The 22,182-nt window shown below is 43.3% G+C and overlaps 2 protein-coding genes across 15 annotated transcripts in view; one reads left to right on the top strand and one right to left on the bottom strand.

Moving 5' to 3' along the window:
• mtmr3 (myotubularin related protein 3) overlaps positions 1–11,032 on the top strand; it is a 46,748-nt gene extending 35,716 nt beyond the window's left edge. For 3 of the 5 annotated variants that reach the window (XM_074669764.1, XM_074669766.1, XM_074669767.1), the window contains 3 exons: positions 81–169; positions 3,023–3,049; positions 7,434–11,032. In XM_074669764.1, coding sequence (XP_074525865.1) covers positions 81–169; positions 3,023–3,049; positions 7,434–7,605 — 288 coding nt within the window. In that variant the 3' untranslated portion in view covers positions 7,606–11,032. The remainder of the gene's footprint in view (positions 1–80; positions 170–3,022; positions 3,050–7,433) is intronic. The other 2 variants (XM_074669765.1, XM_074669768.1) reach the window with 1 other exon arrangement.
• A 1,703-nt stretch (positions 11,033–12,735) lies between these two features.
• citb (citron rho-interacting serine/threonine kinase b) overlaps positions 12,736–22,182 on the bottom strand; it is a 98,111-nt gene continuing 88,664 nt past the window's right edge. For 5 of the 10 annotated variants that reach the window (XM_074669752.1, XM_074669751.1, XM_074669756.1 and 2 more), the window contains 5 exons: positions 18,235–18,315; positions 18,075–18,153; positions 17,811–17,999; positions 14,012–14,300; positions 12,736–13,924 (listed from right to left, as the gene is read on the bottom strand). In XM_074669752.1, the coding sequence (XP_074525853.1) occupies positions 13,901–13,924; positions 14,012–14,300; positions 17,811–17,999; positions 18,075–18,153; positions 18,235–18,315 (662 nt within the window). In that variant the 3' untranslated portion in view covers positions 12,736–13,900. The remainder of the gene's footprint in view (positions 13,925–14,011; positions 14,301–17,810; positions 18,000–18,074; positions 18,154–18,234; positions 18,316–22,182) is intronic. The other 5 variants (XM_074669755.1, XM_074669753.1, XM_074669759.1 and 2 more) reach the window with 1 other exon arrangement.

The following is a 22,182-nucleotide window of genomic DNA, read 5'->3' on the forward strand; positions in this document are numbered from 1 at the left end:
TGGCAAGGGGTATTATTTGATGGATGGAGGACTGTCCTGTAGATAAGAGCTGGGAACTGAGAGCAGTCTGTGGTTCACAGGTGACACGTTGGTACCCAGACCATTTGGCGGCCCAGTGTTACGGCTGTGAGAGCAGGTTCTGGCTCGCCACCAGGAAGCATCACTGCAGGTAAGAACTGGGAGCCTCTGTCTGCAGGGGCCCAAACCTCTCCTTCTCCTCACCTGCTCCTAGAGGGATATATACTCAGTGTGAGCCCTCTCCTCCTGTGTTCATATGGAGCTTCTAGTGTCCTGACACATCCTGTCTGAGCCTGTGCATAAATATCAGTTCATCAAAGTATCATGATAATTATTGTCACTGGGATATTAAACTTCCTGCTCTGAAGTTGCCTTCATTTCCTGTTAACACGAGGACTGTGTGTGCCTGTAGATGTCACTGTTTAGCTTTGAGTTCAGCCCATGAAGCTGCTGCAGGCAGAGAGTGAGAGCAGCAATGATGTGGTGACTGTAGAGATGACACTAAGTGAGTGGGTGAGTGAGTGAGAGCCAAATAAAAAGATAATTATATTGAAAGAAGAAGGAAGACATCATTTTCTGATCGTTTCCAAAAAGGTCATACCCTTCAAAGGAATTTAAAAACATCAATTTGCAAGAAATCGTTTTGCTTTTTAGATTTTGTTGGTCCTCAGCTGTCCTTTATCCTTCCTGAAGTGTGTGTGAGTGAGTGTGTGTAGCAGAGAGACTGAGAGCTGAGGAGAGACTAGGATCACTGTCCTTCAGTCCCAAACAAAGCAGCACGATAACACAATCCTAAGATACAGCCAGAGTACAACACCTACAAAACAAACAAAACTGAAAAAATGTATCTGGACTTGTAAGGTGAATGTTGATTACATTAAATCTAACTTAATGTAAAGATTTTACAAAAAATAAAACAGACAGCTGCTTTGATTCCAGTTTTTTTTCCTGTTGAACTCTCTCATTCTTTGATGCAAACACGTTTATTTACTGATATCAAAGATATAACTCCTTGTGTATTGTACGCTTTACTTAAGAAACTCAGATGCAGCTATAGTGACTTGCAAATCTGGTTTACTTAATCCAACTCTTAACTATGTTTCCAAAGTCCACAATGATCAGGTTTGAAGTGTATTTTACTTAAACTACTGATCAGAAGTTTAGATTACCCCAGTTTTTCCATTTTTTAATTGAAATCCAAACAGTTCACTGAAAAGCTTGAAATGGCACAAAGTAAGCAGTGAGCTGCCAGAGGTTAAAAAAGATAAGTTAGTTACCGCAAAGTTGAGAATTAATGAACATTTCAGAATTCAACAGAAAGGCCGTTTAACAACTTAAAGGATAAGTTCGGTTTGTGCAGCTTTTACATTGTTTATAGAATGAAGTAGAACAAAATACTCACCCAGAAGGTTTTCCTGATCCAAGCAGTGCTCCGGGAGATATTTAGATCCAGAATCCTGCAGCCGACGTCCGTATGATGGGATCCATCGGGGCATAGACGGCGCCGCTCCTAAAACTGCATTAATCGTCCAAAAACTCATGTTTTCACAAATTTTCCATCATGGTCCGCTCCGGGTTAGTCCTCTGCTGCAGTCTGTGTCACTCCAGACAGCGCTGTGTGGCTGTAATGACCTCTGTACTGACAAAGACTATGTTTACATTTGCCCCTCAAAGAAAGGAGAAAGTGGAGTCAGCTCTCCGCTGCGCATGCGCAGAGGAGCAAACGTAAACAAAGTCTTCGTCAGTTTAGAGGTCAGTACAGCCACACAGCGCTGTCTGGAGTGACACAGACTGCAACAGAGGACTAACCCGGAGCGGACCATGATGGAATATTGGTGAAAAACATGAGTTTTTGTACGATTAATGCAGTTTTAGGCGCGGCGCTGTCTATGCCCCGATGGATCCCATTATACGGACGTCCGCTGCACGATTTTGGATCCAAATATCTCCCGAAGCACTGCTTGGATCAGGAAAGCCTTCTGGGTGAGTATTTTGTTCTACTTCATTCTATTAACAATGTAAAAGCTGTATACACCGAAATTATCCTTTAAAGCTGATCTGCAGTAATAGAGATTGATCAAGACTTCCAATCTGGTGCTAGCAGTTCCGACAGGTGCCCCAAGTTTTCTTGGTTTCTTCCAAACACCTCTGTGTTTAAAAGCAGAACTGAACACAGCGTGGTACCAGACCCTCATGGGTCAGCATTATCAAATAGTGTTATCCAGCAGAAAGTCATGTAATGTCCAAAAAATGAGTAGGAAAAGGGAATTCATGATGACAGAAAGACAGGGTGTCAAAACATTTCAAGAATTTGCTCTTTCCCCTGAAGAAATGAACTCAGAGAAATTCAAGGTGAGCTCAGTGAGGAGAGTTTCCTTCAGTATCCAAAGACTCAGAAACTGGGACTGGAAACTGACAGGGTCGTTAATTTGTTCTTTATTTGTTTCAGACTATTATGAAACATTGAACTGCATCATTTGAATAAAGATTTTTTTTTAAAAATAAGAAAAATTGGGGTGTTCTAAAACTTTTTACTGGTAGTGTGACTATTACTCACACAGTGAAAACCAAGTGTTTCAGCAAATTTTGTTTCTTTTACTGCAGCTGGATTTCATCCATAGCGTTGATGCACTTTGTGTGCTGAATACCTTTCACAGAGACACACACAGAAGTTAGAGAGCTGTGATGCTCTGAAGTTTGCAAAGTAAACTCTTTTAACAACAGGTTACATCAGCAAAATCTTGTTGAATGAGGTTGTTAAAATAAACAGACATGTTTTAGTCTGTTAGTTTGTTAGTTTGCCTGAGCTGCAGTTTGAGGACAGTTTAAACTGTTAGAGGCTGAGCGGTCCTCTCCACACTGTGTGTAGAGCTCAGTGTAACATGAAGTCTAAAGTTTTGTGTCCTAGCAGCTGGTATCTTGTAGCAGTAAGTGTGTAAGTGTGTGAGCGTGCTCTGTGCTCAGGTGGAGGTATTCATCCATTGTCTGCCCCTCTCCTCCACAGTGGCAGGGAGCCTGTCCAGGAGGTCTGGTGAGATCTGGCTCCCCTGTCCCCCCACTACCCCACCCTCCACCCTTAAACCTGACAATGCTGCATCGTCCTCTTCCTAATCCTTACCCCACTCCACCCGCCCCTCCCCTCCCCACGGAGTGCCTCCAGTCTGCTGTGGTTGTCAGTAAACTCTGGGGGAAATCTCCCTTCATGTGTGCGATGCATTAACGTGAATGTTCCTCCCGCAGCACCCGTGTGGCTACGTAGCGTTTTCTGATTGGCTGTAGCTGTGAACACAATGCTAGAAACGGTGGGAGAGCTGGGATTGGTCAGGGGCTGATTGAACCGTAAAAATTGAGAAGACAAACTATTTTAAAGATTCTTGTAAATTTACCCTCCTCATCCCACCACAGCACCTCATCCACACCCTGCCCTCCCACCACCCTGATCCCCTGATCCTGATCCCCTGACCCTGGCAGCATGTCGCCCCAAACCAGCCCACTGCATCTCACCTGCAAGGAGCACAGCATGGTGCTGAGAGTTAGTCCACGCTGTGGTGTGAAACGTTGGAGACATAAGCCTGATTCATGTTTCTGAGCTGATGCTTCAAACACTGTGTCTTAAAATGTAGGTGTACCATGAAACCATGAAATGTAGGTACATGTTGAAACAATGGTCCAAAAGATTCTGCAAGATATTTGCAACGTATTGCCTTACATCCTCCTTCTTCTTTTTCTTCTTTTTCTTCTTCTTCTTCTTCTTCTTCTTCTTCTTCTTCTTCTTCTTCCTTTTCTTCTTCTTCTTCTTCTTCCCTGCACTTCTATTCTGGGAAAAAGTCACAGTATTATAAACCAGGGCTCCAGACTAACACTTAAGTTGCACTGAGTTGAACCAGAGCCAAAAATTCAGGTGCACCCAAATTTTTCATTGTGTCTTCTTTAATACCATAGGGTCATCTTTTTATCACTCCCCATAAGTTTCTTGTACTGTGAATGGTTTTTAAACAATATTAAGGTGTAGAGACATGTTTGTCTTTGTTTGAAGCACAGTTATTTACGGATAGAGGAAGGAGTCACTTTCTCTACACACTTGTCACGGAGATTATCGGTAGGGATGTCCCGATATAACATTTTCACTTCCGATACGATACCGATACTGCAGCATTGAGTATTGGCCAATACCGATATTAATTCGATACCATATCAGCATTAAACATGCATACTTTTATTACTTATTTTGTAGTATGTCTGTCATGTTAGAAAAGGCTTGATTAAGTGATGTTATTCAAACAAAGAGCAGTAGTCAGCAACAGTAGGTATGAGGAAAATTGGCCCCTTTTTTTAATAACCAATGGGTAACAGAAACTGCTTATATCGGAGATTTTAGATGCATTCCGATGCAATACCGATACTTGTTTTTTTGCTGATATCGGACCGATATCCGATATCAATATGGGAATATGGGACACCTCTAATTATCAGTCTACGTCATCATAAAGTGCACACACATCTTGGCTACAGAAGCAGCGTTTAGCTCCATTCATTCAGACGAGTTAGCGTTTTTTAAACACTTAATTCAACCTGTTCTCAGCATAAAAATGTACGGTTGTTCTGTGGTCAGTTTTTAGAAACGATACTAGACAACAAAGACAACGTCCATCAAGTTTTGACCGTCACAGAGCAACTGGTGTTTTGGAGTTAATAGCAACCATGCTAACTGGTGGCTCTCAGCCGACAGTATCAGTGATTAACGCTGAGAGTCACCAGTTAACAGGGTCACACTTTACACTGAAACACCGGTGACGTCTGCGGGTAAATAATTAACTCTGGACGTAGTTTTCTGGTCCTTTTATTATGAAGCTGGTCTCAGACTCAGCAGTCTGTGTACTCTTTTTGGTCTGGGAGGGTTTCTGATTTATTGACACGTTTATGTCCTGGTCTGTCACAGTCTGGTAAGTGTCCACAGATAATGCAGTCATGAGCATGGAGTGACAGTTGTGTGTTTAAATTTCTCTCTGGATACACACCGGATTTCTCTGCTAAAAAACATCTGTCCACCTAATATCTGTCCACTTGCTGATCTCTTCTGTCCACTCACTGCTATTTCACAAACCTGGGAGCTGTTAACCATCTGTATAAGGGATGATATTTAGTTAAAAAAAAATGTTTTGGTGGTTAACTCCTCCACATCAGTTGAAAAACCATTATACTACGCAGTGCTTCTACACCCAAGTTGTGCGCGCATCCGGGGTTGTTGATAAACAAATAATCCCTTTATGCTGTCACACTGTTACTGGTCGTATTCTGACCTCAATCCTGACAGCAGACGCATTGCATTTGTTCCCTCCTCAGCCAGGGAAACTGTCTTAAGTACAAACATATATTTGGGCTTTTTGATTTGAGTGTCCGGGGCTGGGTCTACCCCAGACTCACTTGTCTCCTCTGGTTCTAAGTCTGACCAGGGCTTTGCATCTTTCTAGGTACTGAGGGCTGCGTGTCTTGGCTGGATGGACTCTCAGTAGAGCTGATTTTATGAATTGACAGTAGCAGAGCTGGTTGTAACAGTGGGCTTTATTTTCTTAATGCAAAAAACTTCAGTGTTTCTTCCTCTCTATTTTCCCTAGTTTCGTTGCATTTATATTCCTGTCAGTCAGGCTGCTCTGGTCCTAAGTTCGCTCACAACACACAACTTATAGCAGTGAGTGAACAGGACCACAGCCAATCAGAGGCAAAGACCCGCCCAAACTCTGTCTCTTAGTGGTGTAGACCCAATATGAGTCTACAAGGAGTGTGAGCTCAGTCACAGGAGAACACACAGAGAGATGATGCACTTCCCCCAAAAAACAAAAACAAACCTGTTTTCACTCGGGCAGTGATAGGTGCACCAGTGCCACTAAAGTAAAAATGTTGGTCAGACTCTGGAGCCCTGTCAGCATTACCCAGCTCCTCCTCCACATGAAAAGCTTTATTCTGTAGCTGTGGTTTGATGAGCTGAAACAGGCAGAGGATGTGTTAGATCTGTAAACTGGTAATATGTAAGAATTCACCAACACCATGGACTCTAGACATGACTGTGCAGGAAACCATTAGAGTCTGTGCAGAGGTTTAAACCAGGCTGAAGAAAAAACCTCAGGTTAGAAAGGCCGAGGCTCTGTGAGTAAATGATGAGAATGAGCTTCCATCTGAAACTCAGTTTGAGGACTTTACATCTGTCCAAGACTGAGCCTCATTTTTCAGCCTGCAGGTTACGTTAGCTCTGCTTGGTGAGGTTGGAGTTGGTAGATGAGCTCTGCTAGGACATAACCAGGATAAACTAATGTCACGTCGGTGACGGTTCTGTGATATTTCTGATTTTTTCTGTTTTTAGTTTGTTTTTTCAACACCCGACCATGTGAAAAAGTTAAATGATGATATAATGTCCACACACTATATCGGGAGCTGTATTTTCCCATAAAATGCACATCACATGAGGCAGAGAAAAGAGGTAACATTTTTACAACTCAGCTCATAAACAGACTGATATGCAGGGTTGAAATTTGAAAAAAAAATTGAACAAAAATTCTCAGTTTCCAAATCATTAAACAAAAAATCCTAATGCTTAGGTGCTTAAGTGAATCTATTTTTCCTCCTACCCCTTGTAACTACAAATAAACACATCACCTCATCACTTTGCATCCTGGGAAAACTTGTCCTCAACAGAGAAAAGTAGAGTTAACAAGAAAATCTGCTCCTTAAAACAAACACACCCCTTGGTAAGAGTCACCTCTTCATGTCAGTTGGTGATAGCGCTCATGGGAAAGTGAGTTTTTAGTCCCATGAAAACACTTCCAATTCTGGCCACAGGTGTCACTGTAATCAATGACACGCGAATAGACCTCACAGAGCCTGATGGATGTTTGAGCTTTATCTGATGGCATCGATACAACGAGCAAACATGACCTTTGTGTCCTGAGGAAGAAATGCTTGTCTTATAAGCCATGTTCAACTCAGAGTTTGACGTGTTTACTGATGAAACTGTAGTTAACTTCACATTCTACTAACTTTTAACACCACCAAAAGTTTGATTCCAGCTCACCTTGTTCTTGTCTTACCGTCTTCTTAGACTGAGCACAAGCTGCAGTGACAGGTTTGATTACGTTGGCCCGTTGCTGCATGTCACCTCCTCCCTCTTTTCTCTTTTCTCCACCTTTTTAAATCATGATGGTGTTTTTTTCCCAGGATAAGTGAGCCTGTGTTTGAGCTTCAAGCAGACTTTAAACTAGATTTGAATGAATCAAATCTCAGATGTCTTTAGTCCAGCTCTAACTGGACGTAGAACAAACCCTGCAACAGTTAGGACAGTTTTAAGTCTTGGTTCATGGTGGGTGGAGGAGTAGGAGGACCATCTGAAGCTCCATCACTGACCCATCTCTGTCTCCCTGCAGGAACTGTGGTAACGTGTTCTGTGCCAGCTGTTGCGACCAGAAGATCCCCGTGCCAAGCCAGCAGCTGTTTGAGCCCAGCCGTGTGTGTAAGACGTGCTACGGCAGCCTGCAGCTCAGCCCGGCTCCTCTGGACCTGGAGCTGGAGAAACCCATCACTGCCAGCTCCAACTGAGTCTACCAGGACCGGATCAGGAGGAGAGCCGGGCCGGGCCGCCGGCCTCTGACACACTGCTGAAGAAGAGCACATGAGCTACACAGAATGTCCCATGTACTTTGTGTGTGTGTGTGTGTGTGTGCTGCAGATGTGGAGTTTAATGTGTATATACAGAGGAAGTCTTCGCGGAACAGCTGAATGGTGTGCAGAGCGCTCTGAACAGTGTGTGTGAGTGTGTGTGTGAGTGTGTGTGAGCACACAAAGAGGGTTTTTGCAATGAGCGGTCTGTGCTCAGAGGCTCAGAGGCTCAGAGGAGTGAGAACGGACGTCCTGGTGCCTTGGACCAGGCAGGCAGACGAGGTTGTCTCACTGTGTCGCTGAAGTCTCTCTGAAGGCTTTAGTTCACCCAATCACCGCTCGGCTCATCGTCTTCTCTTCTGCTTGGACTACGCCATCTCTCTGGGACACGATGAGCATTAACATGAGGGCGTCCTGCCAGGGCCTCAAATATCTGACTCGCTGACGCTCAAATCAAGGTTCAGTTCATCCAACAGCTTCACCCTCAGCTCCAAGTTTTGTTCTGAAATCTCCAGACTTTCTGCTGACACTTAAACTGCACCTTACTGCTGCCTCGGATCAATAAAACAGCAAAATATCTCACTGAATTTCATCTTTTGAAAGGTCAAAAGCATTGAAACACTTTGTTTCACGATTTAAATTTGAAAAAAGACTCAAGAAATTAAGTTTGGTGATGTAAAAACTGTTGTAACTCAGTTTAATCTGCTTGTGACAGCAACAGTGAGTCAGTCTGATCCTAATAGAGGTCTTTAGTTTGGGATCAGAACTTTTTCATAACACAGATCAGTTCTTCTCTCATTCAGGATGCCCGTCTGGTGACAACCTGGATTCATTTTCTGTTACTGAAAAGAGTGATCCTGATATTTTTCCTCTTTAGTTTTAATTTTGGGTGAACTGATCCTTTAACACGCCTGGGCTGAATCTAGGCTCAGTGAGCACGTTTTATTTTAGAGCTCCTCTGGATTTCTCTCAGATCGTGCAGATCAGAAAACGCTGGACTCACCTCGCCCACAGTCAGAGTCTCCTCACTCGATAACCTCGGTGACAAGCTGACCGTCATGCTGAAGACGTCTGAACGCCACCTCTGACGGCCGCTGCAGACACACCGTGTTATTTCCGCTCCGCTGGAAGCGAACACTGATGTGTTGTGGCGTTGTCGGTTCGCGTCAGACAGCAGATGAGTTAAGGATCGGTCGTGACGCGGGCGCTGACTGACTGACGGCGCGAGTGTGTAATCTCTCCTTTCAGCCACACTTTCATGCCCTTCACTCTTCATTTACCCAGCAGGCACTGGGAGCTGGATACATTCTCCGGGACGCCAAATGCGAGCGACACAACTTAACACTCAGACATCCACAGCCGAGTCCTTTGGAGTGAGTGAGTTTTTCTTTCTCTGAAGGTGACCTCACGTGTGATCTCCGCTCTGATTGGCTGGAGGAGAGGTGACTTCACTGAGACAGCCGCTCAGCCGAACACGCCCGTTCAGTGACCTCCGAGCACACAAACACATTTTGTAAAATAAATGAATGAGATAATATATTCAGATACTATATAGCATTTAAGAAAATGTATTGAATCCTTGAATAGTGGCTCACGTAATTAGTCACCAAAAAGCTTTTTTCACTTTTCTTTTTCGTATTCATGCAGAAAGAAACGTATATTTTGCAGCCTGTTGAAGACGACAGGTGTGTTTTTTAAATAGAGAGGTAGGGCGTCCTGTTTTAATGCTGCAGTTCTTTTCCCTCTCCGATGCGACTCCTAGTTTAATTTATTGAGGTTTTGTGCTTGAATTGCTGTTTTTTCTCCAGACAATTAAAAAACGCCGCAGGATAATCAGTGTTTATATGACGCGGGGGCTTCACCGTCACTCATTACATGATCCAAACACACGCAGTCCAAACCCAGAAGAGAATCTCCCCTCTACACACACACATTTACATCCACATTACTCCATTAAACCCATCTCCAAACAAACACTACCTCTATGAACACACACACGTTCACACACACCTCCACCTCCACAGTGACTCTGCTTGCTCAGATTCACCTCATGGAGTTTGGCTGCTGTGAGTCGGGCTCCTCGCACCACCACGGCGTTTGATTTCAAATCTTTTTTTTTGTTGTTGTAACTGCCAGACTCCGTCGTCCTCCGTCTCTTTGTGTGGATGACAAAACGTTGACTATCAGAAAAATGCATCAAGTGTGTCATTTCCCCCTGATTCCTCCTGATGAGACAGAAGCTGTAATCTCCTGTTCCTCACATCCTGGTGTTGAGCTGAATGTGGTGCTAAAGTGAGACGAATGAAGTGTGATGTGATGTTTTTACAGCCATCAGACGAACAGAATTATCTCCTTTCCCTGTTTTTCAGAGCGGCAGCACTTTTCACTGCTGTGAACAGATAATTAGGACGTGTTTACTCTCAATACAAGAGACGCTGTGGATTATGTAACACCAACAAACACTTGAACAAGCAGTGCATACGCGGCAAAAACTGAAATGTGAACAAGTGTTTGTTTATTGTGAGTAAAAATAGACTCAATGTGAGCCACGGCCACCTGACGAGTTTGGAAAGGAAAGTCCTATTCGATGATATTAAAGGACAAAAACGGCACCTGCATTGTTTAAAAATCTGCAAACAGGGTAAGAAAATCGATTGGCGTGTTGCATTCACTGGAAAAGAAACAACCCTCCTGTTTTTACACGATACTGTCTTATTAAAGCAGGATTTTGAAATGCAAAAAAGTTTCTAAAAAGTTTTAATGGTTGGGCGTTAACTTTCAAAAACACACTTTTTTACCTAAATAACGACTTCCCATAACCTCGGCTCCAAACCAACTTTTCATAAAATTCACAGAGTAAAAACTGGATTTAGATTATCTGCAGTTAATATTATTTATGTGTGGTCAAACCTGGTTTTCTGGGGTTGGCTAAAGAAAACACATTTAATAACAGACATCGCTGGTGTTCCAGAGTAAAGTGTGACCCAGTTAACTGGAGACTTTCAGCCTACAATCACTGACACGTTCAGCTGAGAGTCACCAGTTAGCATAGTCGCTCTTATCGCCAAAACACAGGTTGTTCCGTAACGATTAGAACTCGATAGGAGCTGACTCCATGGTGTAATATTAGTTCACACAACACAGACTAACCAGACATTTTTAAGCTAGTTACAGTTTAAATTTAGCATTTAAAGAACGATAACTCATTTGTATGTATGGAGCTAAACGCTGCTTCTGTTGCCCAAATGCATTGGCATATTCATGATGATTCAAGTTGTGAATCCTGTTTTTTTTTTTTTTTTTTGAGATAGTATCTTGTAAAAACAGGAAACTAAATTTTAAAAAAAAATCCACTTTCATGAGAAAGTTAACTGCAATACACGTTTGTAAGACAGAAAAAGGGAAAAAAAATGCTTGCTTTGTTTCCTATATCAAGAAACTTGATGAGCAATTCCCCCATTGTCAGATTTTTTAAGGTGTTATTTCTATCGTTTGATATCTGACATCTGACATTTCTCTGGACTTGTCGGCTCATATTAAATCTAATACAACAGAAACACTTCTTTTGATTTCAGTTTGCGCCTTGTGCCTCATTAAGAGGCATTAACAGCTCAACATTCATTTCTCTCTGACTTTATTTAAAGTGGAGCTCAGGCATCAAATGTGCAGCAGCTCCCTGTGACCGTTTTTTCTTTTCCTTTAAGTACACCAGGTGTATCTGCAGTTCAGCTCCGCTCCATTGTGCTGCATCTTGACTGCGTTTGTCAACTTACACCGGCTGGGCGTTCAGTTTGACAAGCAGCGTGACTGACAGACAGCTGGAGTCACAGACCGAGGAGTCCCCACACTTCCCACTCCACTGATGATCCCCTTTTCATTCATGTTGGGCTGTAAAACTTGAAACCTAATGACTCCTGGTCTGGCTCCATTGAGTCAGTTTGTTGTTGTAGTCAGGCTAAACACAAACTGATTTTGAAAGTTGTTTTATTTTGAAAGTCACAGGGTGTTTTTAGGCAGGTTGACTTCCTGTCCACCCGCCCATCCAATAGGATGGCTGGATATTTCTGAAGACACTTGTGGTGTATTTAAGCCATGACCCTTGACTGATGCTAACATGTGTTAGCTTTTGCTAATTGAGACCTGGCCTCTAAATCCAGTTCATGGAACGAATGAACAGATGTATGTCCTGAGGTTTAACACAAAACACGACTTGTTAATTTTTGATTGCTCTGTCCCTTTTTTCAGTCTGAGACCAACGCTCTGTCTCTCCTCCCTCTGAAACACTGAAACAAGCATGACTTCTTCTTTTTTCCCATCAGCCCTCACCACAGAGGCATGCAGGCCCAGCACTTGTCTCGTTCAACAATCCATAAATGTGAATTATCTTAAAAAGAAAAAAAAAAACAGGCGATTTTTTGCACATGACATAAAGTAGACACTGCCACAGAGAGCATCAGACGTAAACTGAAAGTGTGTTTTCAGTATTGTACCCAGTAGTGAGGCTGGACAGGTCATTTAACACACACACACACGTTGCCCACACAGATGATCCCTCGCTTCGCTTCTCGCCACCTCCCAAGAAGAAGAAGAAGAAACTCTCTTGGTGTGCGTTTGTTGTGTTTCTCTTCTTCACTCGCGCTGATTTTGCTTTTAGAGGCGTCACTGCAGCGGCCCAGTAATCACTCGACGTGAGCGTGTGTGTGAGAGCAAGTGTGTGTGTGTGTGAGTGTGTGTGAATGTGTCTCTTTTGGTGGAGACTGGTGCCAAGCAGATTTATTACGGGTCTCTCACAAAAGGGATCACTGGCTTTTTTTTGTTTTTGATTTTCTTCCTTCTTCCCTTCTGTTTGATAAGCACTTTGAACCCTCTCATGTCTGTCAGAGGAGTGTGTAGCTGTACATAGCAATTTCCTGTAACAATAAGTGCTCCTTGTTCAGTCTGAATATTTTGTTTTGTTGGATTTACTTTAAAGAGCATTACATTGTTGTAGAATTCAATGAGAAATAAACTAGATAAACCTACTCTGAAGTCTGATTCCTGACAGAGAAAACACACCCACACACAGTGAGACACGGTTATCATGTTTAATGCATGGGCTGTTACACAGCCCGGAAAAATCAAGAAAACCTTAAATCACTGTCTTACATCGATGTCTACTTATTGAATGCAAATTCAAGTGAATACATGACAGAAAAGAACAACCAATAGAGAGAATCAAGATCCAGAAGTGCTGCTCTACGTTAGTCATGCTCACTGATGTGACGAATGGTGGTGGTCTTACTGGCTCTAAAGAAACGATACTAGAAAAGAAAACAACCCCTGACAGCTACTAGACTTCATAATCACTGCACGGTAACGGGACATGTGTACCAGAGTTAGCAGCAGCAGTAGCAGCAGCGGCGGCGGTGGCGGCGGGCGGACTAAGAGCAAAGCTGAAGCGACGTCAGCCAGCCTGACCGCACAACGTCCAGCATCAGAAGCAGAGCTGCGTGGTTCTTGATCTTAAAGTTTGCTTCAAACAACACAAGGAACACTTGGAGCTAAACATTGCTTAATTGTTTTTTACAAACTATGGCCGGACGACGACGGTCAATAAAGCAATCAGATGCAGTTATTATCAAAGGCTTCAGAGTGGAGAGGACCACCGACCTGATCCAAGGAAAGAAGACTGGCTGTATGACAAGATCCTGTTTCTAACGCCTGTTCAGACCTCCTGTGCAAAGCGTTGCCTCCTCAGACCTCGTCCTCATCGTCATTCATGAGTAACCCACTGATTCTCCACGCCGAGAAGAAACCGTACACGACGCCATCAGATCCCAGTGAAATGCTGATATTATTATTTTGAACCAACGTCGTTAAGAACATCCCTGCAACATCTTTAGAAACTCATTTTTTAAAAAAAATAGACATGGCCTCACCAGCCGACTATTCCCTTTATCTATAAAAACTCACACAGCAATATATACAACTTCTTTATATCTTAGAAAGTAGACTCTATAGATCTGCGGCTCAGCAAAGATCCCCGACGCCCTCTCGCTGCGGGATCTCTCCATGAAAGCACGAGTCAGAAAAGTGGATTGTCACAGGAGACGTCTCCCAGTGCAGGTTTATGTTGTTGAACGAGGAACTACTGAGAGACTGGACTATATACAGGCAACCAGGGGTGTGTGTGCGCGTGTGTGTGCTTGCACTCAGAGCGGATCAAGGCTTCTCCAAAGGATCTCTGGACCTGGACTCAAACTGAAGACTGATCCCACACCTGGAAGATGACAGGAAGGAAAGGTCAGATTCACCAGCGCCAGATCACCAGACCTCCAGACCCTTTCGAGAACTGGACCCGCTCTACCTTGTTCACAGGGGCCAGTTGTGTCCGCACAGACCCAGCATGAAGTCTGCTGCTGTCCCCGAACCTCCCAGGAGACCTCTCCCTGCGGCTGTCCAGCACCCTGCCCGGGGACTTCTCCCTGTCCAGAGGCCGAGCTGGAGACTTGTCCCGCCTGAACTCGGTGCGGCCCTCGCGGTAACGATGTGGAGTGCTGGGCTCCCGGTGCAGGCCGTCATGGCTGCCGGGGCCCGAGGTCAGACGCTTGGTAATGTGCTCTGTGTATGTCGGGGGGCCTCGCTTACTGGGGCTGCTGTAGAAAGACAGCGATAAGGAGACTGTCAACACAACACTTCATGTTCCTCACAGCAGGTGGCGCTGTTGACCTCTGAATCAAAAAGAATATCTGATCTCAGAGTTTTTTTAAAGTGATACTGCGGGATGGAACAAGTTGGGTCCTATCACAAGGTTTAGGGCAGAAATTACCCCTACAGCAGTGATTTTGTGCAGCAGAAGTCCAGAGCGCTCGAACCAAACACCCCCTCCCTGCTCGTCAGCCGGTTTCCTCTGCACTTAGACGGGGCCATATTTTACTTGACCAAAAACACAAATAAACGGACTCCCACCAAAAAAATCTGATATCGGTCTGCATTCATGCTTTATTCAGAGAATTTTCAGCGCGTTGCTTTCACACAAAAACACCGCTAAATAAGGCTCTAGTTCTCATTGTGTAGTTAAACAGCGCTACCTCCGCTGCAGAGCCACAGCTGGGTACGAGGCGCTCGCCTCTTAGTGTATCAGTCTGCGCGCGGCATGCCAGATATAAAATGCAGGTAGTCTGCCAGGACGAAGAGACACGATGAGAACTAGAGCCTTATTTAGCGGTATTTTCGTGTGAAAGTAACGCGCTGAAAATTCTCTAAATAAAGCATGAATGCAGACCGATATCAGACTCTTTCAGTGGGAGTCCGTTTATTTGTGTTTTTGGTCAAGTAAAATATGGCCCCGTCTGAGTGCAGAGGAAACCGGCAGAGGAGCAGGGAGGGGGTGTTTGGTGCGAGCGCCCTGGGCTGCTGCTGCACAAAAACACTGCTGTAGGGGTAATTTCTGCCCTAAACCTTGTGATAGAACCCAACTTGTTCCATCCCGGAGTATCACTTCAAGGCTGACAGATAACGTTTCATCAGGGCCGTACAGCTGTGTTCAGAATAAAAAAAGTAACCAGATCAGTTTCTGTTTCTGTAATTCTGCTTCAACATGGAGAATACTACATTAGATGCCACCAAAAACCAACAGACCCATCAGTCATACCAAGCACAGAGCTGATTCATTAATTAAAGGAGTGTGTTCAAAATAACTGCAGTATTCAATCAGGTTATTCATTCAAAAACAGCTGTGAAATAGGTGACCCTGGATTAAGAACAAAGGCAGCAGATGTTGAACACACTGGTTCGAGTTACTCCTCACTGAAAACCTCAGTCAGTGAAAGAAACAGAGTGCTTTGATTAATACACTGATTAGAAATGTAGCAAAGTAAGTGAATTAATCTGTGCTTGGTAGAGTTTTTCTTCCTTGTTGCTTCTTAATTAAGTATGGTTGTTTATTTCTCTTTTAGACAGCGCCACCTTAGTAAGAACATGTATTTGTGGGATGAGCTGCAGAGTTGAGTGTTTGGGTTGTGCCAATAAAAAATTTGCCAAATCATCTCTGCCAAGGCCAAACAGCTCGCTGACTCTTGTTCTGTGCTGACTGGTGGATTGGATGATTTAAACATTTAACAAAGAAAAGCTTAAAGCCACGTTTCCACCAAGCAGTCTGGATTGGTTCAGTACGGTTTGGCACGGTTTGGTACTGTGAAGCCTGATCCTGTTTGCGTTTCCACATCAAACTGTGCTCTCTCGTGGTAGGCGATGTGTAAGCCGAAAGCAGCAGCTGTTAAACAATAGCGTGATGCTGTAGTAGTTTACCCTGCTAATAAATCCAACAAAGAAGAAAAATGCAACACAGTAGACAAAGAGCACAGATGGAGGACATGCAGCATTTCATCCTTTCTGTGATTGTCATGTAGCTCTTTGATACAAAGAACAATCAAGCTTTGTTTCAGAGAAGACTGTGTGCTGCCAGGAGAAATACAGCCGCTGTCACATGGTAAGTGACGATTTTTTAGACCAATCAACCATCTGCAGTGTGTTGCTCCACCTTTCGAGTGTGGATCAGTTCAGTCTGACACTCATATTAAAGAATCCCAAAAAGTGGCATGGCTCGTCTGAGTTATTTGGGGTTCTGTCCCGGGATTAGTCAGTGGAAATGCCACAAAATGTGAGCCGTACTGAGACGAACAGAACCGGACTGCTTGGTGGGAACGCGGCTAAGGTAGCCTGTGAACCAATCATACACAGGCTGTTTTCCAAACAACCTACTACATAAGTAATTCCTACTATTTTGGCCTTTGTTTTTGTTTTTTGCTTTGGTCCCTGCCCTGCAAAAAGCCTGTGCACACCACTGCCATCGTGGTTCTGTTGGTCAGTCTGAGAAGAGAAGCATGCCACAGATGATCCCAAATGTGGGATCCCACCCTCAGAATCTGGAAGTAGTCTCTCAGAAACCATGTGCTGTGGGGGCACGAATGGTCATCTTGGAGGATAGAGTTCAGTCCTAGACTGTGGAGGGATTGGAGTGCCGCTGGTTGCAAGATCTCACCTTAATATCTCTCTGCAGTGAGACTGTTAGCAGTGATAAAAAGACTCCAACAATCAAACCCGAATCAAGCAACAGCAGAAGAAGCTGTTTGGCATTGGCCCGACCCACACACGCAACTCTGCTGCTCATCCCACAAATACACCTTCCTCACAAAAGTGGCTCCATTCAGAGGGTAAATAAACGGACTTTTCAACAGTGTAAGATTCATTAGCAAGAGCCCTTGTTCCATCAAAGATAAAGTCTACCAATCACAAATGACCTTACTTTTTGTGCTAAGTTTATAAAGAAGTATGGGCTGCTCAGCTAAAATGGTCTCAAAAGCTTTAAAGCGGAAACCAAAACCAGAAAGACTTAAAAGAAGTTGAAAAACTACCATTTGAATGTGTCAAAGAATAGCCACAATGGCAACAGCTCAGCGCCAGGGCATTTAAAGAAAGTCCTGTTCTCATGAAGCCAGGCTAACGGCAAGTAGCCTTTTTCATAAAGTCCAGTGGCTTCCAAAACATGTTGAACAGGTTACGGTTTGCCCAAGAACACACCGACAGGCCTAAAGAAGACTGGTGTAACATTTGGGAAACTTATGAAAGCAAAACTGTTCTGTTTGGGTCTACATCAACCTCAAACTCTGAGCTGAAGCCACAGCACATTGTGGGGACAGCTAAACATGGCGGTGCAAGTGTCAATGGATCAGTATGAAAACATCAAAACACTTAAAGAGGTCATGTTGTCAAAGAGGAGCTGAAATGGGTTTTTCAACAAAACCACAACCCCAACCACAGCGGTAAGCAAGCAGCAGCCTGACACTGTTTTTCAGTCTCTTCAGAAAATGTTTGTGTTTGTAAAGAAACAGACAATTACATTTTTTCAGCGGCGTAATCTTCTTTTTTAACTTCCTGTAAAGTTAACAAAGCTCATCTTTTCTTCTTCTTTTGTTAAAAATCTGCAGTGTTCCTGATGCATTTGTGTGTATGGAAATCAAACCCTTCATAAGGATTCAGTGTTTTCGAACACGCTGCTGTTATTCTGAACACACCTCTAGACATGAACATGTTTTTAATCTGTCTCTATGTTATAATATGAACACTGTCGTTTTCTGCTCGTGAATACTCTGGAGGGAGCTGACCCTCTGCTGGAGCCGGTCCTGTGCAGCTCTCCAGACTCTCTGATCAGACTGCCCTTACAGCAGATGACCCGCAGTTTGTTCTGGTAGGACGAGGCCAGGTAGATGGCTCCAGAGGAGATGGCTGGGCCCAGGTAGCGAGGGTTGGGGATGTCCAGGTGGGCCAGCACTGTGGGACTGGGAGCACACACACTGATGTTGGAAATATGGCTGACAACCAAAAACTAAACAGTCTGAACGTTTCCTGAGGAAGCTCATGATTCTCACCAGAGCGAGGCGTGACCCTGAACCTCGATCACGTCCAGAGAGTTGAAGTAGGTGACGAACAGGTACGGCTCCCTGTAAGCTGTGGGTTTGTACAGAATGAGAAGCTGTTTGGCTGAAAACTGATGTGACATGAAGTAAATAGAGTTAAAAAGTTTCTTACCGAAGGAGAGAGGCAGACGGCTCCACTTGATGTCATCTGTGCGGCTCCTTCGTCCGTACATGTCCACAAACACGCCAAACTCTGCCACACACACACACATTACTGAACACCACTCCACCTGCCTTTACAAAATACAAACATAAGACCTAAACCTAGAGTTCAATACATGCTGACTGAAGCCAAAAGATTTAGAGCTCCCCCTGCTGACTGGCTTCAGTACATGCCATAAACCCCACCTGCATCATGTCAACATGAGGAACATCAGTCAAACAAATGTTCTCATGGTTTAAGGTTTAGTTTGATAAAGACGATTGATGGACAGATGTGTTGATGCTGCCCCCTGCAGTGCTCTGAATGAAATTGGCAGAGAAGAGGAGGAAAAACGAGGACATAAGAGTGCCCGAGCTTTACATAGCCGTGTGTATCTGCTTCATACCAGCACAGCAGATTAAACTACTCCAAACTGTGCTGGCCTGAGGGTTTGATGGTGTGTTATCAGAAAATGTTTTGACAAGCAGAAGTCATGGAGTTGGACTTTTGACTTTACATCTCAATAAAGCAATTAGCTGAAATAAAGTCACATCATCTGTTTTATCCAAAGCTAACGCCAACTCAGGCATGCTACAAGAATACGGCAGGTCTGTCAAACAACTGGTTTTCAAAATGAAGTTTGACTCAAGATTTGCTTAAATCACATTCTTAATCACATGTTTGAACATTTTTTGAGTTTTTATGACTTTTTTTTAACATGAAAACTGATTAAGGTCCGAGGTAATAACAAATTCTGGGGTCTGGTTATAATGGTGGCTGTCGAGGGACATATAGTCAGTGGATCACTGAATGATGTCACCCATTTGTTTTTAACACAGAGTTTTGCAGCCCATCATTGATGGAGGCCATATTGGAAAAGCTTGACTTATTAAAGATGAGGTAAAGAGGTGGGTTTTAAGCCTCTTTGCAGAAAGCTACAGGGTGACCACCAGTCAGTCAAGCCACCCATGACCTTAAATGGTCAAACTTGTAATTTCGATAACTTTAAAAATGACAAGATGACAAGTAAAAATATTTCATCCTTCATACAGCGTGAGCTGATAGAAAATTAGACACTTGGACTGTTTTTAATAATGACTTTTGAACCAGGCTGTAAACATGTTTATTTTAACTGTTGGGATTGTTTTTTAATGAGTGAGTGTTAATGTGGTTTCTGGTGCTTCTGCAGACTACCTCAAGTGGACGCTCAAAGAACTGCAGTTTTTTAACATCTCTACACAGCCTCATCTTTTAAGAGTGTAAGAGTTTAAGATTTTCCAGCTTGTAATTTCAGACAAACCCTCATTCTCAAAGTTTATCACCATGTTAGATTCAGTCAATCATTCAGCTGTCATTGCTGAGAGTTTGTTGCTTGTAGACTTTTTCAGGTGGCCTGTCTTTGGCTCTCAGCGTCAGCTGTGTGCTAAGCTAGCAGGTAGCACTCAAGCAGTAGGCTCTTGTCTTAAATTATGATGTGTATGTTTTAGTGACACAAACTCCAGTTCATTCAGCCAAAAACCTCACAAAATTCGGCCTGGAAATTTGTAGCTGTCTGCAAAGAGGCCAAAGACCTGCCCCTTTACCCCATCCTAACTCAAACTAAGTTTGGTTGATTCAAGATTTTTACAATACAGCTCCTCGATGATGTGGTCCAAAACTTTGTATGAGAAACAAACGGATGACATCACACAGACCATGTTCATATGCTATGCGGTCCATGGTCATGCTCTGGTTCGACAGCCTCTTGTGGTGAGAACTGTCTAGCAGTTTTTTAGCCAAACCTTTTACTCTTTCTTTATTAATTCCTGCTCCTTTGTTTCTGCTGGTGATACTCGTGCAGTGCAACCAGGAATGTTCAAAGACAATCACGGAACGCAAGTTAATCAGACATAAAAAACATTTTTTTAAAAAAAGGTCTCTGCGTAAATGCTTCATGAAGGGACTAACCTTGACAGCCCCTGAAAGTGACTTAATCAGTATCATCATAGTAACGCTGGAGGCAGATTAAATTAGGAAAAACAGGAAGACATGCGCAAGAACTGCTTTTTAAGGATCAGCTAGTTTAAGTATCTCAAGCCATTTTTTTGTTTTTATTTTCCTGTTTTTTTTCCCAGTTTTTGGATTGGCCTGTGTTTTACGACAGCTGGTCTCTGACTCTGCTAGTTTTGGGGTCACGAGCTGTTAAGTGTGAAAACCCCTGGCTTAGAATGTTTCTCCACACAGGGAAAAGTTAGATTTTGCTTTATAAACATGACAGAAAAAAACATGTAGAATGACCATTATTTAAAACTAGGGGTGCACTGATCACAATTTTCTGTCTGATCACCGATCACTGATCTTTAAAAAGCCTGACCGGCAGATACCAATTGGGGCCGATGCCAATTTTTTATTTTTTTCAATGTTCCAATCTTATTAGGGCCCGAGCCTGCCAACCGCAGGTTGGGCGAGAGCCCTATTGAAACCTTTGCGATTACTATTCTTCCGCTTTATTTGTTTCTGCCAAAACAACCCCAAATTGCGTGCCTTTCGCTTGGCAAAAATGTGAACGCGCGTGTGCCAAAAATTTGCATGCCCGAAAAAATTTATGAATCTGCAACTTGCACAAAAATGAACGCTCCATAGTGCCCTCAAGGGGCTAAAAACTGCAGCCCCTTGGGCTAATTTGAGCTACAGCCCTGAAATTTGGTGTACATAACAAGCATGCGTGGCTCTACAAAAAAGTCTATTACGGCTAACGTGATTTCCGAACACAAACTTCACTATTTGCACCTAAACATCGTAATTTAGCTATTTTGGGCTACGTATTTGAACAAACTAGTCCGAGGTTTTTTGACATATCAACTCCAAACTTGGCTGGAGTACACTACCCACAGTGAAGATCAATAATCATAATTATGGGGAAGGAAAGAGATTCATTACTGCAGGGAGCGCATCTACCTGGACCAAGATTTTACACCAAAGCTTTAATTGCAAAGGAAAGGCTTCATGCCCATTCGAAATCATCTAAAGGAGAAAGGTATTAAGTCACAAGTCCGATTCCCAGCAAAGGTGTTCGTGATGGAGGAATATGGCCCAAGGGATAACAACACTCCACAAGATGCAGAGCGAGCCTACGGCCTCTCCACCTGCGCTGCGCCAGCAGAGAGCGAAGAGTGGGTGCAACAGCTACAGCGCCTAGCAAGGGAAAAGGTGAAAAACAGACCTAAAACTTAACTTAAATTAAAGAAGATAGATGACCAACAGAAAAGGAGACATGGACATATTTAATAAATTGGGGGAAGGGGAATGTAGTTTAGGTTTAACGGTATAAAAGCGGACTTGGAGGGCAGATTGGTGTGCCGGCGGACACACAATTTTAAGTTTGTATGTTGTGGAAACAATCATTAAAGCAGAAAGAAAGGTAAAACTGCACTCCTATTTTAATTTAGTATTTATCCAAGGAAGATTTTGTCCAAAGAAGAACTTAAGGGTAGTGAATGGCTTAGAAGTTGAGAAGAACACATAAGCTGCTAGTACCTCAGAAGAGAAGTGTTCAAGAGTTTGAACATCGAAATCATGCAAAAATTAATACATGAACTTCTGGAACAACCATCATTGAGAGTGATGGACCTATTGGAGATCATTTTCGTATTTTTTAAATTTTTTTACTATGAGGAGGAATATAAACTGAGTTTGGTTTGGTCAATTATTATGTATTTGCTCATGTATGTATTTGACGATTTTTAGCCTCAGACTAAATGGAACAATTCTTAGGTTTTTCATCAGATCAACGCCAAACTTGCCTTGCACACACTACACACACTGAATGATATGTTCCAAACGGATTTTTGCTACGTCAATGGGCGTGGCCACAAATAACAGTCAAAGTTGACCACTTTAACTGTTCCATCAAAACCTTAATGACTCTCTGGTGCAGTG

Source organism: Halichoeres trimaculatus, unplaced genomic scaffold (genome assembly GCF_033239565.1).
Source record: "Halichoeres trimaculatus isolate MK-OKI-2021-1 unplaced genomic scaffold, fHalTri1.1 fHalTri1_scaffold_5, whole genome shotgun sequence".
Classification (NCBI taxonomy): Eukaryota; Metazoa; Chordata; class Actinopteri; order Labriformes; family Labridae; genus Halichoeres; species Halichoeres trimaculatus.